This window comes from Periophthalmus magnuspinnatus, chromosome 17 (assembly GCF_009829125.3).
Source record: "Periophthalmus magnuspinnatus isolate fPerMag1 chromosome 17, fPerMag1.2.pri, whole genome shotgun sequence".
Taxonomy (NCBI): Eukaryota; Metazoa; Chordata; class Actinopteri; order Gobiiformes; family Gobiidae; genus Periophthalmus; species Periophthalmus magnuspinnatus.
The window spans coordinates 14,824,853-14,840,871 of NC_047142.1; the positions used below are offsets into that span (position 1 = coordinate 14,824,853).

At 38.2% G+C, this 16,019-nt stretch overlaps 1 protein-coding gene across 1 annotated transcript in view; it reads right to left on the reverse strand.

Moving 5' to 3' along the window:
• Positions 1 to 5,268: 5,268 nt before the first annotated feature.
• The window catches only part of LOC117385566 (xenotropic and polytropic retrovirus receptor 1 homolog), a 45,161-nt gene continuing 34,410 nt past the window's right edge, over positions 5,269 to 16,019 (reverse strand). The window contains exons 7-16 of the mRNA XM_033982858.2: positions 15,703 to 15,784; positions 15,531 to 15,620; positions 14,863 to 14,960; positions 13,827 to 14,006; positions 12,318 to 12,483; positions 10,833 to 11,027; positions 10,521 to 10,687; positions 9,522 to 9,661; positions 8,581 to 8,802; positions 5,269 to 7,253 (exon numbers count right to left, since the gene is read on the reverse strand). Coding sequence (XP_033838749.1) covers positions 7,199 to 7,253; positions 8,581 to 8,802; positions 9,522 to 9,661; positions 10,521 to 10,687; positions 10,833 to 11,027; positions 12,318 to 12,483; positions 13,827 to 14,006; positions 14,863 to 14,960; positions 15,531 to 15,620; positions 15,703 to 15,784 — 1,395 coding nt within the window. The 3' untranslated portion in view covers positions 5,269 to 7,198. The remainder of the gene's footprint in view (positions 7,254 to 8,580; positions 8,803 to 9,521; positions 9,662 to 10,520; positions 10,688 to 10,832; positions 11,028 to 12,317; positions 12,484 to 13,826; positions 14,007 to 14,862; positions 14,961 to 15,530; positions 15,621 to 15,702; positions 15,785 to 16,019) is intronic.

Consider the following 16,019-nt stretch of genomic DNA (forward strand, 5'->3'; position numbering starts at 1 on the left):
ACATTTTCAGGTTATAAGCCTCACCACTTATGTGCACTTAACTCACTGTTTAAGTTGTGGCATGAGAACCAGCTCTATTAATCACACTGACATATCCATGTGCCTTAGAAACTATTAAATGTACAGTGTGTTTGTGCAGAGCCAACATAAGTGAAATATGACAAAGTTAAACAACTGTAGATGAGTGTTTTAGTGTAAGTTGGCCTAAAGTCAAATCCAGTGTGAAATGAAGAAACCCCTGACACTGGGGAACACATGATGTCTTTATGTTCAGATGATCCTCCACACGAGGCAGTGATAACTGACACAGAGACATTTTACTCTGCACATGCTTTTTTCAGACCAAGGTTTAGTTTGTTTTCATACCTGACAGTTTTGGCTGCAGACACTAGTATCATGTCAAATATGGAACTGTCGGCTGGTTCTGTTATTAAACATATTTTTGGCCAAATAATAAAATGAGGATATAATTTGAACATTTGATAATGATTTATTAATATATTTACAAATCAACAAATCTTGTCACCTAGTCTTCCAGTTTGACAAGTTTGGTGAAGTTTATAATTGTATTTTCTGGTTGGGCAGCTATGACATAAATAGAGGTAATTCCATAACTGTTAACTTACATATATGACAACAGCTTAATTTTTTTTTAAATTCATGTTTAAACTGTCAGGAAACTAGGAAACTGTGCTCCTTACAAAAAAAAATTTGCCCGCTTTTCCCCCAGACATTTTCTCTTTTTTTTTCCTTCACAAACCGACACTTAACTGATGTAAAACTATGATAAATATTTACCATAGGTACTCTCCCACCAAACCAAGGAAAACCCGTCACATGCACTGGACAAACAGAATAATCAAATACACAATTCTTACCTGATGGGACAATGATAGAAATTGGCTCCGTCAGGTCTTGTTAAACACTGGTGCTTTGACAAAATGTTGTGACAGTGTGAGGAGTGACTCTGCCACAGCCATAGGGAGTTTATTTTTAGCTTATACTAAAATACATTCATATGTATTCTTACAACTGTAAACGTACCCTAAAACACAAACTCTACTTTATTTTCATGATTGTTATGTGCTTTGTAGATTCTCACTTAAGTCATCACAAATATGAATGAACACATATAGACTGTAGTAAACAAAAAAATGTGAAATAACTTTTTCAAAATGGCTGCCCTTTGCTCTGATCGTTGCTTAGCACACGTGGCATTTCACTAATGAACCCCTGCGGCCACTTTGAGGAACCTGAATCTCAAACATAAAATGTAGACAACATAAATAATGGGAAAAAATAAGCCGGTGTGTCCAAACGTTTGAGGGGTAGTATATATAAATATGATTGTCTGTTTTAGGGTTTTCACAATGACATCTTACAGAACCCTTACATTTCTCTCCATTAAATCCACAGGTCCGGCTTCAATATTACACTAAATAAATCCAGACTAAACCAGGACTAAAATGTGGGCCATATTTGGGCCTTACATGTGAACAAACTGACAACAGACGCAGGGTGTGAACTGAAGTTTTTACTGAAAAAAAGTGTAACAGGTTTTGGGTGAACCAGGCACCACTGTAGCATCAACACAACAGCACAGACCCAAACAGTAGACTCCACTCATCACTGTTACCATCATGTGATCAGAAATACTCATCTGAACCATCACACTAATTATTTTTAGGTGTGATACTTTACCAGTGTGGAGTATGCAAAGTATAAAGATGGACAGAATAAGGCTCACCAGTCTCTCCACTAAAGCCTGAGATCCAGATGGGTTTTTATCACTGCATTAAAAAAAAAAAAAAAAACATATTTCATTCTCTGGAAAGAGATTTGGCTTGTCAATTTTGTACAATATATCTCCTTTAACACAAATGTATGGTCAGTGGAAGTGGATTTGACACTAGAGGCAAACAACACTCACATGTGACCCAGGATGACATTTTTTGATTGATAACAGATTTTGCCAATTAGCCTGTTAGCTGCTAACTGACTAAACCATGGAGAGATAAAGAAAATTATTACTGGAATGGTTTGGACCAGACCAAAATCTTCTGTAAAGAATATTTACACTCCAAAATACAGAGATATCGCATCTGGCTAGACACTCTACAAATGAACGGCTAATTAGCTAAACAAAAGATTTCTATCCAGCTTTATATTTTGCATTTCAGACATTATAAAAACATGTGGTCTCACAAGGCTGGGACATCACTTCTGTAGCCTATAATAGTTTCTATTCATGTTTTAGCAGCAAAACAAGGCCATTGTCACAAATTAAAACATATCAGATTACTTAAAGTGCATATGACAGGTTTTCACATTTTTACTTGGTGGTGGGATAGTACCTGTGGTAAATATTTATCATAGTTTTACATAAGTTAAAGAGCTTGTACTATTTTTTTAATGTATTTGAGTAAAATGCCCCAGTACAGATGTATTGTAAAAGCAGCTCTGAAAAATGAGACTGCCGTGTTCTGGCTGTATCTAATTATAAAAAGTCGTTCAATAATCGGGAGGCGCATTGCTAGCATGCTAATTGTTGCTAACTTGACCGTCAAGCTAAGCTAGTACGCAATTTTGATTTAGTTATGCTTAATATTATAGTTGCTAGATAAGAGTTATAGAGATGACTCCAAGTACGTCACATCTGCTGCCCATGTCCAACCAGGAAGTAAAAAAAATAAAAATATTAGTAGTCTAATCTGTCATATGCACTTAAAGCTGCATTATTTGTATTGGATGCTTGCTAATAACTTGTACAAATATCTTGTAATAGCCACCACACATTCACTGTTATGCCCCAGAATGGCTTCTTCCGACGTCTCGCCCTGGTTCAGTACAGATTGCATTTGTATCATAAAATGACCGTACACATAAGCGATACCAAAGCAGAGGTGCGGTGGCTGTGCAGAGGAGGAGACGTGACCTGGAATGTGCTGAAGACACTCGGGAATACAGTGTGGTTTAATGTCAGTCTGCCCGCAGCTGAGACGTGAGACAATCAAATACAAAATGTATAGTAAAATATGTAAAGGGAATGTCCACATTGAATTTCATTGGTGATAAATGATAAACCCACACAACAAAATATATATATATATATATATATATATATATATATATATATATATATATATTCAATTGAGTGAAGGGGCATTAATTAATTAATTCATGTAGTAGTAAGTTTGGATGCATTTACTTTAAAGATGCACTTTTCTAGAGAAAGTTATCCAAATGCTTGTCTCCAGATTAGGGATGTATGATACTGAAAAATGTGCTGGTTCAGATATCGGCTTCCAAATATCATTTCAGCCGATATCCTAGTATCCTGGTTAAGCACAGAAATGGATGTAATACGACCATTTACTGGCCGTAGTTGTCCCAGAAAGTTTCATAATGTTTGTTTTATTTATTCAAAGCTGTTTTGTATTTACTTAAAGAATAAATAACAGCTAAATAACACATTTGGATCAGTTTCGTCTTATTTTATAGATATATAAAGGAAATAAAGGCTGTTATCAGTCCCTGCACTGGTATTAGTTGATATCAGTATCAAAATCGGTATCAGAGACGGGAGCCTGCTCACAGTAAGAACGCCATGGTTTTTTGCAATGAAATACATTTAACTGTGTATATGTGAGCAAGGAGCATTTTTATGGAGACAAGTACCAGAAAACTGACATATTGAAACTTTAATGCCTAGATTTGATTTCAAGGTGAGTTGAATTTTTGTATTATTTCCAGTGCAATTTTCTCATACTGTCAAACAGGTTCTTCAATATAAATGTCCATTTAAGCCTAACAAGTACTTCTGTGAGATCTCTTCATCAGTATATAGCATGTTACTATACAGCACAGTAATACCATGGAATAGGATGGAAATAACTAAATGTGTAATTATAGTAATTACATGGTAATTACTCACGGAAATCCCTTTTTATTTCAATATGAAGCCTGTAAATTACAAAAATATGGTATGTATTTTGTTGATGATAATATGGGAACAGGTATGTGTTTCCATTCATTACCATGTTATTGTGATGCTGTATAAGTAACATGCAAAAAAACTAAACTAAAAGCAAAATATCTAGTATATGTGTAAAGTTATGCATTATGCACCAATGAAATACTAAAGCAGAAAATAAAACTTGTAGTATCCCTCATTTCTACAGTAAAAAAACATTTAAGTGAAGTTGCATGTATTTGGTCTGTTGATAACATGAATAAGGTGCTTGAAATGTCCTGAGTAGAAGAACACACAGATGGCTTTAGAAAGGTCCGGCAACACAGAATCCTGAGCGATCACAAATCAAATAGGATTTAAAGTGCAGTGTATGGAGAGATAGAGCTGAGTTCTTTGGATGCAGTGGAGATATAAAAATAATGGAGGTAAAAATGTACAGAATGCAACCCTGTGTCTCCGATGTATGTGATGGAAAATTAATTCTCCAAAACATATCCAAAATGTACAATATTTGATCCTATATTTGTTGATGCTGATGACAAGATGATGATTGTCTTCTATGTCATTTAAATTAATTCTAAACCATGAAATGGACAAAATATTTCGGTGTACAAAAATTAGGTTCAAAATACTAAATACTTTAAAATAATCACTTCTTCTATAGAATTTAAGACTTGAAATTGAAGTTTTAGAATTAAGCACACATAAATTAAAATAAATTAAAGTTGCATCTGTAAGTCAAGGTCTGGTGCCTAATTTTTGCCCCAGAACAGATAAATTGTATCAGCAGCTCTTAAGGTCAAAATAGGTCTGGATCTAACTATTAAGCTTTTGTTTGGTCTGAGAATCAGGTGCGCGTTAGCATGCTAGTTGTTGTTAACGTAAACTTAATAGCAAAACTCCACTCTGTTTTCTCATGGTGAATAATTGAGATGCTCTGAATGCATAAAGTAAGTGTGGAATAACTTTGGACCGCAGCAAACTGTTTAAAATGATCTAGTTCTGTTTTTCACCTTTTTCAGACAGTAAAAATCAGGTATAGTGCCTTTAAGCTTGTTATTAAAAACTATATTGTTAAACTTATAATTATTTTAAAATGTATAAACGAAATTTAAAAAATAAAAAAAATAAAAATGTTAGCACTAACATTCTAATTGAATTAAGTTATTGATTAGTAAGACTCTACAACAGAAAGTGTAACAAAAGTAAGTCTTTTACCCATTGTGAACACAGTAAAATATTTTGAATGACCTTTTGTGAATGTGATTTGTAGAAATATGGCTATTGTAAATGTATAATAATAAAACTATGGAAATCCTCCTCCAATGCACGGCACCAGCACCAAACGAAATGGTCCTATATTACATAAAATTGATTCTTGTGAGCTTTGTGTTATAATGTTGTTACCTCCTCAAAAACATCCCTGGAGTTGTGTTTTGTTTCATTCCCACATGTTGAGTAATGCTTTATTATCAGGAGGTCTACATCTCTAAAGCTCAAAATGCTGTGCTTCACCTTGAGAATGATCATTCCAGAGCTGAAATGATGATTCTAGTGAAGGTGTGTGGAGTTTAAAAACACAACGGAGCACTTCTTGTATTACCACATGACATCACAAGGTGGAACAGTTTTCTGAGAGAAGAACTAAGCCTAAATATGCAGGGTTGGTATGTTTTTGATGAGGAAACAACATTATAAACATAGATACATAGACCAGAAAATAGCGCAATATAGGCCTTTTAACAAACAACACCCACCCCAGTCCTTTAAGAAGTCACCTGTTTCACAATAAAGCAGATCCTTCTGAATCGACGAAAAGACAGAAAACTTTTTTTTTTTTTCAAGAGACATTGCTTGTTTTTTTCCCATTCGCACATAAATAAGTTGGCATACATTCAGCGTCCAACCACGGCGGAGGTTGTCTATGTAGTAGCTAACATTGGACTGTCCATTTTCAAATTGCCCAAAAAATATATTACGCAAAAATCCTTCTTGCACGTTTGAAATAAGCACTTTATGTTTATGGGGGAAATTTCTAAATGCCTGTTTAGTCCATCAAATATTTACAACCATTACTCATAACCTGCTTCCTTGACGTAAAATTTCAAAAAGAAAATTGTCCTATATTAGGCATCCTGCTCCACTTGTCCGGCAAAGTGCGATGTTTGTTATTGTTTTGTAAAAGCGAGTACGTAAGGTGCAGGTAGGCAGCGCTGTGGTGATTGAGAGCCATATTTGTAGTTTCTGAGCGTGCCCAGATGTAGTCCAACGGCTAAGATGAAAAACAAGTGGAATTCTATCAAGTCTGAGGTTCACGAATAATGTCCAAGGTGCCAAACTGATTATAAAGGCCTCTCAATGAGCTTAATCTATGGTGGCCCTGAAAGGTCACTACAAAGATCACAAAATGACAACATATGAAGTGACAAGCCCAAACTTCAATATATGTTTGTTTTAAAATTTGGGAAATTTCTAAATCTATTAAGTATTTTACATCACAATTATTAGATTACAGTGACTTTGCAACATTACGACAGGGTTAAGCTCAAGCCACAAACAAACAACTGTAAGAAAAGCAGAAATCTGAAATTTTGTTTTACATTCTGACACAAACCTACTTGCAGAATGGAGTGTTTCGAAATTCGATTCAAAACTACTTGGAGATAACAAAAATGACTAAATTTGGTGGAAAATTTGAAATGGCTGCAAAAAAATTAGACCAATTGTAATGTTTTAATAAATAACTAGATCTACAGCTTTGAAGTAGAGCTATTTTATGTTTACCCACTGTTGCATATTCCATTTTTTTGTAGTGACTTTTTGGGGCCACTTAACCTGGTTTGCTGAGACTAAAAGCAGCTGGCAGAATTTCAACATCTGTCCATTCTATTCTTTCTCAGTTCTGTGTGGCACTGAGCTAGTTAAAATTAGTTCCTCTTTGCTGCCTTGTTCAAAAGCAAATGTGTAGAGGTCGGTATCTCCTCTCACTGCTCTTAAAGATTCAAACTCCTGATCTGTTCAGAAGTATCAGGACTGTCATGGCCGCCTGCTGGGCTTCAGAGCACACCAGCAGAGACAGTAGAAGAGGAGTGTTTACGTTCACGTGATAGTCTGTAATAGGCTGATCCAACGCCCAGCCCGCCCGGGGAGTCGCAGTTAGGAGGAGGAAGAGGCGTTCCCTCCTTTGAAGAGGTTTTGGACCCAGGCGAGGGGCGTGGCCTGATGTCAGGAGTCGTCATCCGTGTCGTCGATCAGAACTTTGGTGTCACGAGTCTTAGACCTGCAGAAGGGAAAGACAGCTGCAGTTAGAACGGGGGACATATTAATATTCACCCCTCAATGAATGAGTTATTAATTAAGGCAATAAAAATATGTTTAAGGTACAGTTTATTGATAATTGTGGAGAAACTGGCTTCTGTATTTGAGCCATTCATCAATGCAGAGCCCATCAACCAAGCTCCAGATCTTGAGGTAGTCTTGGTCAGGTCTGCCTTAACTGGAGGATTTGTCCGCTTGTGCATTTTTCAAGTTGATGGTGGAAACCAGAGTTAGGGCCACATACTAAACATACTAAGAGACCATATTTATTTCAAGTAATTTGAAGGGGAAAAAAGCTTTGTGCTTTAACATCATATTAGTGTCATCAAATAATGAAATAGCTCCTAAAAAAAGTTTAAGAGTGAGGCTGAAGGACCAAAAAAGTTTTTGGTTTTTTTAATTAGCAAGAAAAAGAGCACAGGATGAAGGTAAGTGAGTGATTGCTTTTTGCTAATAATGTCATGCTACGTTAGCATGTTAGCAATGGCAGAGAGATATAGCTATAGTTGGCCCTCAAACTACGATTAGGGGTTCACAACCAAAATCTTGTTTAGGGCCACCAAATGCTAGAACCAGCTGTGACCAGAGTGCCCAAAGGGAACCCACCAAGACATGGAGACAAACATAAAGGCACCATATGGCCAAGCACAGGACCTTCTTGCTGTGAGGAGCAAGTGCTAGCCACTTAAGCACAGTGCTGCTAACAAACCACATTTTTCATAGGGCTATAGGACTAAATAAAATTCTTGGTAGACTAAAGGCACGTCTGGCCGATCAATTGAAAAGGGGACGTGGCAAATGTTCAGAAAATCGTAACATATCTTTAGGCATGTGACCCAAACTGCACTCACAAAACTTTAACTGCATGAGTTGCATGAGTTCATGCAAAAATAACCTTCAAGGCAGAAAGAAGTACTTGGAAACAACGTATTTAAATAAAAATAAACTAAAATCTGCCTTTTTACACATAAATACCAAGAAATACAAAATCTTCAGATAACTCACTAATTTCTCCTTTCTGTCGTTGTCCTTATAAATCCTTATAATCTAAATAAAACGACTAATACAAATGTCAGTTGACCAAGACTCCATCGACCGATTAAGCAACTAAATTACTAAAGGCCCGCAGCCATCATTTTTAGCGTTTTTTTATTCTCCTCATGGTGAATTCGAAGAGTGAATAAAAATACAGTTGTCAGTCAAATGAACAGGTTTTGAACAGGTTCCTGAAAATGAATCTAAACTCATGTGGTTTTGAGGTTAGTTGAGTAAATGTTGTATGCACGTACTGCGAGGCGAGCCTGGGCCTGCGCAGGCTCATGCTGTAGCTCCTCTTCCAGCTCTTCTTGCCCTGGCGGTTCCTCACTCCATCTTCCTGGTCCATCATCTGCTCCAGTAGCGTCTGGTCGTCTGCGTTCAGAGGAGCCACACTGATGTCCCGCACTGCCCGGAACTCACCACAGTTATTCAGGTGCTCGTTCTCCAGACGAAAGAAGTTCCACACAAACCGCCTGGAAAATCATTTTCAAGATATGCACTATTTTTAATCTATGTTATAATGTTATTTCCTCATTACAAACAGACCTGGAGTTGTGTTTTGTTTCATTCTCACATGTTTAACACCTTAACTAGAATCATCCATTTTCTTCCGCTTATCCGGGGCCGGGTCGCGGGGGCAGCAGTCTAAGCAGGGACTCCCAGACTTCCCTCACCCAGACATGTCCTCCAGCTCCTCCGGTGGGACCCCAAGGCGTTCCCAGGTCAGACGAGAGACATAGTCCCTCCAGCGTGTCCTGGGTCTTCCCCGGGGCCTCCTCCCGGTGGGACATGCCCAGAACACCTCCCTAGGGAGGCGTTCAGGAGGCATCCTGAGCAGATGCCCGAGCCACCTCAACTGGTTCCTCTGGGCGTGTAGGAGCAGTAGCTCTACTCCGAGCTCCTCCCGTGTGACCAAGCTCCTTACCCTATCTCTAAGGAAGCGCCTAAAAATAGCTCTTAACCTTAAAACTACCGGTACTAAGGTGAAACGGAGCATTTTGAGCTTTGGGGAGGCAGACAGCCTAATAATGCAGAATTACTTGAATGTGAATGAAACAAAACACAACTCCAGGTATGTGTTTGAGGAGGTAACAACATTATAACATGACTAAAAGCTCACTGTGTAATACAACACCTTTAAGCAATCATTTAAAGTTCACTGGTTCTAACATATGAAGGGGACTGGTGTTACCTGAAGACCTCCATTGGGGCTAAGATGGTGGTCAGAATGTCTTTAATGCCGTTTATTTTGGTCAGAGTGCTGAGGGTGATGGTCAGTGTCCATGAGAAGCGCAGCAGCACATCCTCCACTATGGCACTGTAATAATAAGCCTGGAAGACACATGACAGTAACACACAGAGAATATTGATATTCTGTAGTAAAGAAGTTTACATTTAAACTACTTAATGCCATCATGTCATAAAATAAACAGATAGTTACATGTAAGAACTCCCTTGTGCCATACGCAATGTTAACCCCCAGGGGAGTACTGCACTGAAATCAAAGCACCAAAAGACCCAATAATGCTGTTAGAATACAGCAGGGCCTTCACATAAAAGGGGAAAATATGTTGTATTAGTTTATTAGATACACTGCTCACAATAAGGAAACGTGTTTGTGTTTTTTAGGGTTTTTTTTTTTAAAGTAGAACACTAAATCACCTTTTTTTACTACAAATCTCAGCATATGATGTCTACCGTTCCTAGTCCTTTTTGGACATTTTTGTTGAAAGTAGGTACATTTGCAGCTTTATGTTGAGTCAAAAACTGACTGTGAGCTGCCTCCAGTGGCCACTGCTATTTCAAGTAGTACATGACATCATGCAAGACTGCCCTGATTACAACCAGGTGTTTATGATTACAAACACCTGGCTGCAAGGGCAGTTTTAAGTGTGGATATCTGTTAGACCACACTGTTCTCATTCCCCCAGACCCTGCACCTCCTCTCTCACTCTCTCTTTAGTCTTCCAGGCACTGCCCAGTTTAACATTTGAAATGTGGTTGTGGGAGTTTAGGTGTTTAGTCCCACTTTAAGTCACGGTTAGCAAAAATAGATGTGTTTATAGCAAAGCAATAACATCTCCATGGAATAGTTGGCAGCCCCCCCACCTGAAAGTTACACTGTGCGGTTTTAAATTAAATCAGTGTAATGAAATGAGTGGTGCACAGTTAAGAAATATAGTGTCAGCACCTTGTGTGGGTAGACAATCTCCTCCCTCAGAAAAGTGTTCTCTCCTGCGTTACGATCGAACAGGCCCCAGTCCATCTTCAGGTCCCAGATCAGAGTGTACAAAGAGCTGATCACGAGGCACGTGATGTGCAGGTAGAAGAACACCTGCGCCTCCTCTGGCTTTCCATCTAAGGAGAACAACAAGCTGTGGTCATACGACGGAAAATCCTAAACAAGGCAGGTTTGCAATCGGTTGGTTTCATGTGACATCACAAGGAGTTGGTGTCGCATTAAAAGAAAAGAACCTGTCTAACACACAGTAAGTGGCAGTACCTTTGTGCGTGCTGTAGAGGGCGGCAAAGGTGACCACAAAGAAGGTGGTGGAGTATTTGCCGGCGTTGACGAGGTGAGGGAAGGCCCGTTTGGTGTCACGGTAACGCCGCAGACACTGCACAAACCTGAACCAGGCCGGGAGGATTTGGATCACTGCTCGGACGCCATACGAGTATGAGTTACACACATCTCCACCTGCAGAGAGGAGTTTAATAGTGTCAACAACCATAATAGTTTAACTATTAATTAATTAATTAATTAATTAATTAATTCTTGTGAGCTTTAAGCCATGTTATAATGCTGTTACCTCTTCAAACACACACATGGAGTTGTGTTTTGTTTCATTTACACATACTTTAGTAATCCTAGTTTATTAGTCTGTTTACTCCAAATATGTTTTTTCAATGAGAAAACATTATATCATAGCTCAGAAAATAGTGTAATGTATGCCTACACTACAAGGATGCTAAACTTCATGATTTCAAATTCTTTACCAATTCAAACTCTGAGGCTTTTTAATAGAACAGAATTTTTAACTGAATCAATGTGTGTGTTGGTCTTGGTTGCGCTATTTTATTTTATTTTTTTCCAGTACAGATATATTGTATAAGCAGCTTTTATGGTACACATTAGGTTGCCTGTGTACTGTCTGCATTTAATTACAAAGCTTTTATCATCCAAGAATCAGGAAGTGTGCTATTAGCATGCTAGTTGTTGCTAGCATTATTGTGATGGTAAAACTCCACTCTGGTCTCTAAAAGTTGAGAAAAGCATTTATAAACTTATCGCAGTGAATAAATAGGATGCTCAGAATGAATGAGGCAGAGGTATCCAAACTATGGCGTGGGGGCCTAATACCACTATAACCTCAATAACATCACCTTGCATTATCATACAGACCTAAAATTAATGATTCAAGTTTTATTAAAGCTACGGTGGCTCTGTCAAAGCTGTGCGTGATGGGCCTGACTGAACAACTCACTCACTTGATTACCAGTCTGTGGCCCTCCACTTCAAATATGTTTAGATATGTGGCCCTCAGTGAAAAAAGTGGCATAAGGAATAACTTTAGACCACTGCAAACCGCTCGTTCTGTTTTTCACATTTTTAAGACTAAAAGTAAGGTACAGTACAACTCTTTTAAAAACAGGATTAGCAGTTTTATTTTTATACATAATAAGATTGGGACAAATTGTGATTAAACTCGAAAAACTAAACCTTGACTAGACCAGGACTAAACTAGGACTGAAGAAGAACCAAATCTAAGTCTACATCAGGACTAAACTGGGATCAAAGCAGGTTCAAATCAGACCAAGTGTGATCACAGCCATAGAAACAGGGACATTTATTCTTCTGCTGAAGGCATTCATTATGTTGCCTACAGAAAGGCAGACTTTGCCATTTCAAACTACAATACTGGTTCCCAGTTGATTATTCATTCTATCAACCTTGTACTCTGTTGTATTTTTGGCCGTATAAAAGTACCTCCTTCATTAAAGAGACCATGCTGTATCTTCCAGTCCAGTTCAAAGCTGTAGAAGCAGATCATGTACTCTAGGTCCATGAGAACGACCCCCAGGGAGTTGAGCTGATCGGCCAGCCAGAAGTCTGCAAAGCCCACGCGGTGGAATGGGGCGGTGACCACACGAAACTGCACAACAACAACAATGCAAAAGGTCAGGACAAAGGAGAAGAAAAGTGTTCATTTGCCTTGTTTGGTTGCCATGGATTTTGTCTTAAGGTACACTTCCTATATGGTAAAGCTTAAGTCTTGACTCAATTCAAACCAAAACTGTATTAATCTGTATATAACGTGTGACTGAACCAGTGACCTTGAATAATGCTTGAAAATATTCAGTTTTTAAAGGTCCCCTATTACGCAAAATTGTCTCTTGTGTACTTTAAGCCATGTCATAATGTTGTAACCTCATCAAAAACATAGATGAAGTTGTGTTTTTTCATTCACACATGTTCCAACTTGTAATGTCATAAAGCAGTAGTTTTCAAGTGAACAGCTACCTTTTACCTTTTATTCAGTATAGATTGGTAATTCCAGGGCTGAAATTCTCCAAATGATTATAATGAAGGTGTATTAAAGACACAACAAAGCACTTCCTGTATTACCACATGACATTACAAGTGTTTTCCATTTGAGAGAAAAACTTAGCCTCAATTTGCAGGGTTTGTGTATTAAACATGTGTGAAAGGAACAAAACAAAACTCCAGGTATGCTTTTGATGAAGACACCACATTAAAATAGCATAAAATAGGCCCCTTAAAAATCCTACCAGAGAATGGGACTGCTGATTAGATCTTGGTTTACAGTACAGCTCCTTTAACTACAGGATTAGCAGTTTTATGTGATAACAGTAATGTATAAGTCTCTTTTACAAATTTGTATTCTTCATTCATGTAACACTTGGTGGTGGCAAGCTACCCTGGGGCAGGCTGCCAATCTGCACCATCAGCCCCACCGACCACCACCAACACTCACACACACCACATTCACACTACGCAATATGTATACTGTAAAGTGTCTTACCTCATTCCCACATCACAGTATGCATTACTAGAGCAGTGGTTCTCAAACTTTTCTGACCAATTACATCCTAAAATAATATCTGGATTCCTGAGTACCACCAGATCTAACCCTGTATTATATCAGGCCAAAATTAGGGCTAAACCAAGTCAGTGAGAAACACTGCACTAGAGCCACTGTGGCACCTTGTATTCTCAGTGGTTTCCCATACAAGTACTAAACAGGCCCAACAATCCTTACCTAGTCCTGGTTTGGACCTAAAACAGCCTTGCTCAGTCTTGGTTTAGTTCTAGTTTAGACATAAAACGTCATGGCTGAGTCTTGGTTTAGTTCTAGTTTGGATCTGACCAAGTCCTGGCCGAGTCTTGGTTTAGTCCTTGTTTCGACCTAAAAACCCCAGGCTGAGTTTTGGTCAGTGAAGTTTGAGATTGAGAACTATAATTGTGGACCATTACCAGGAGCTTGAGGAGCCAGAATCGGGACTTGTAGTAGCAGGTCTTGAAGGGGTTGATGAGGAATAGGAGGAAGAAGCCATAGAGGGCCAGAGGGTTGACTTGCATGGGCACCAGCAGACTCTCAGAGAAGAGGCAGGAGAGCAGGCTCACGCACCACAACACACCCAGCAGACCAGCGATCTGCAAAGACAAATATAAACACATGGAATACAGGGACAGGGATTACAGTATTGAAAATGACATTATTGCATAAAATGTTTTTAGTATAATTGTAGGTCAAGTATCAAGCCATTTCTGTAGTATCCAAACAGAGTATAAAATGTTAGTATTGTGACAACACTAGATAACAGATGTCAGAATATGCTTTAATAAAGGATATTTGTTTACTTGTCTTCATGGAAATGTTGTTCCTTGGGTTATAACATTCCATAATACTGTATTGCAAAAAAGTGTATATCTACACAGTTCCAAAGTATGATTCATGCAGATGCCACATCCAGAAAGCTAAGACATATTGTGCTTTTGTCCACTATATATTTGACCTAAAACACCTTAATATAGCCAATGGAATCTTGTTTACAGGTTAATGAAGATGACTTAAGGTAGATGTCAACTGCACGATTTGACCATATGTGATGTAAGATTTCTGATTGTGGGGAAAGTCTTGACTTCTGGCTAAAAATTGTCGCTCATAGGTCTCAGAGTGAGACCAGGACAAACATCAAACTCAGAACCATCGTACGACAAGTGAGCCCTCCTCTCACTGTGTCTGTGATCAGTCTTTGCGGGCGACAGTAAACACAAGCACTACTCAGTAACTGCAGTAGACATTCAGTTTAAAGCCCTCATGTCGTGTAGTGTGACATCCAACAACCTTATAAGATGAACAAAAATTATGCAGTGGACACCAGGCTTTAAGCAACACTCTAAAAACACTTTGAGTTTGTAAATAACAAGGGAAAATAAGAAGGGAAATAAGAAGAGTAAAAGCCCTTAAAGTAAATTTCGTATGACTGTATGACTGTAATGCTCAGACCTCAAACAGATGCTGGTGTGACAAGTTGTTCCTGGGGTTGAGCTCAAAAATCAGCACGTGGTTCACTCCGGCCTGTCTCCAGCCATACGTGTTAATGCCTGCGCGCGCACACACACACACACACAAGCAGGTTAGTTATCACACTACATTTTCTGGTACCAACAAACTGCGTTCACTTTCCAGAATTTGATGATATCATAGTTTCAAATGGAGACTCTATGGGAGATTTGCTGTTTGTGAAATAAACATATGCACTTATATTCCACACATGCTGCACTTTATCATTATTTGTTTGGGATTGGCTCCACAAAGTTGACATTAACCTTATGGCTTACAGATTTGGGCTTGAATAACGGAACAACTTTCTGAAGCTATTGTGAGAAAAAAGTATTCACATTTTATGTATACTAACTGAGAATGCGTTGAATTTTTTGACAGTTGTTGTTTCATGTGGATAGGCCTAGTAATTACAGAGATATTAGCCATAAACCAGGTCAACCAATCTGCAATCTGACAGTTAAACAGCAAATTCCACCATAGAAGATTGACCTGTTTCCAGCTCAGTTTAAACTATAGGGATTCTGTTACCGTGTCTTGTGAGCGCAAACTACTTAGTGCAATTTATTGAGCTGCAGTTTAATAAAATATTACAAATGTTAAGTTTTTACCTAAAAGAAATAGAAATTCTATCAATAGGAAGCCTCCTCTGTAGATGCGGATCATGGGCCAAACATCATTATTACGAATCAGCACAGACCCTGTAGAAAAAGACAAGGGTGACAATATTATATTATCATTATTAGGCATTGTACATTTGAACTGTGTGAATGTGGACCTTACCCGTTATAACTACAGTAACGACTAACACAAGAAATACCCCGCAGTACAGCCCCACTCTGAAGGTGGTCCAAGCAGGAGCAGGCTGCAACAGAGAGGGGCCAGTGTTATGTCACATTATATATATATATATATATATATATATGTGATAAAATATATATTTTGGTCATAGGCTTTTTAGACAGAACAGTACCAAATCTAATGGTGTTAAAGGAACTGTATGTTCGACTTTAAAATTCTATAAAAACTGTGTCCCCCAATATGAGGTAAAAAATGTTCAAACCAAATATAGCTTTTACTGATAACAATTCTAATTTGGT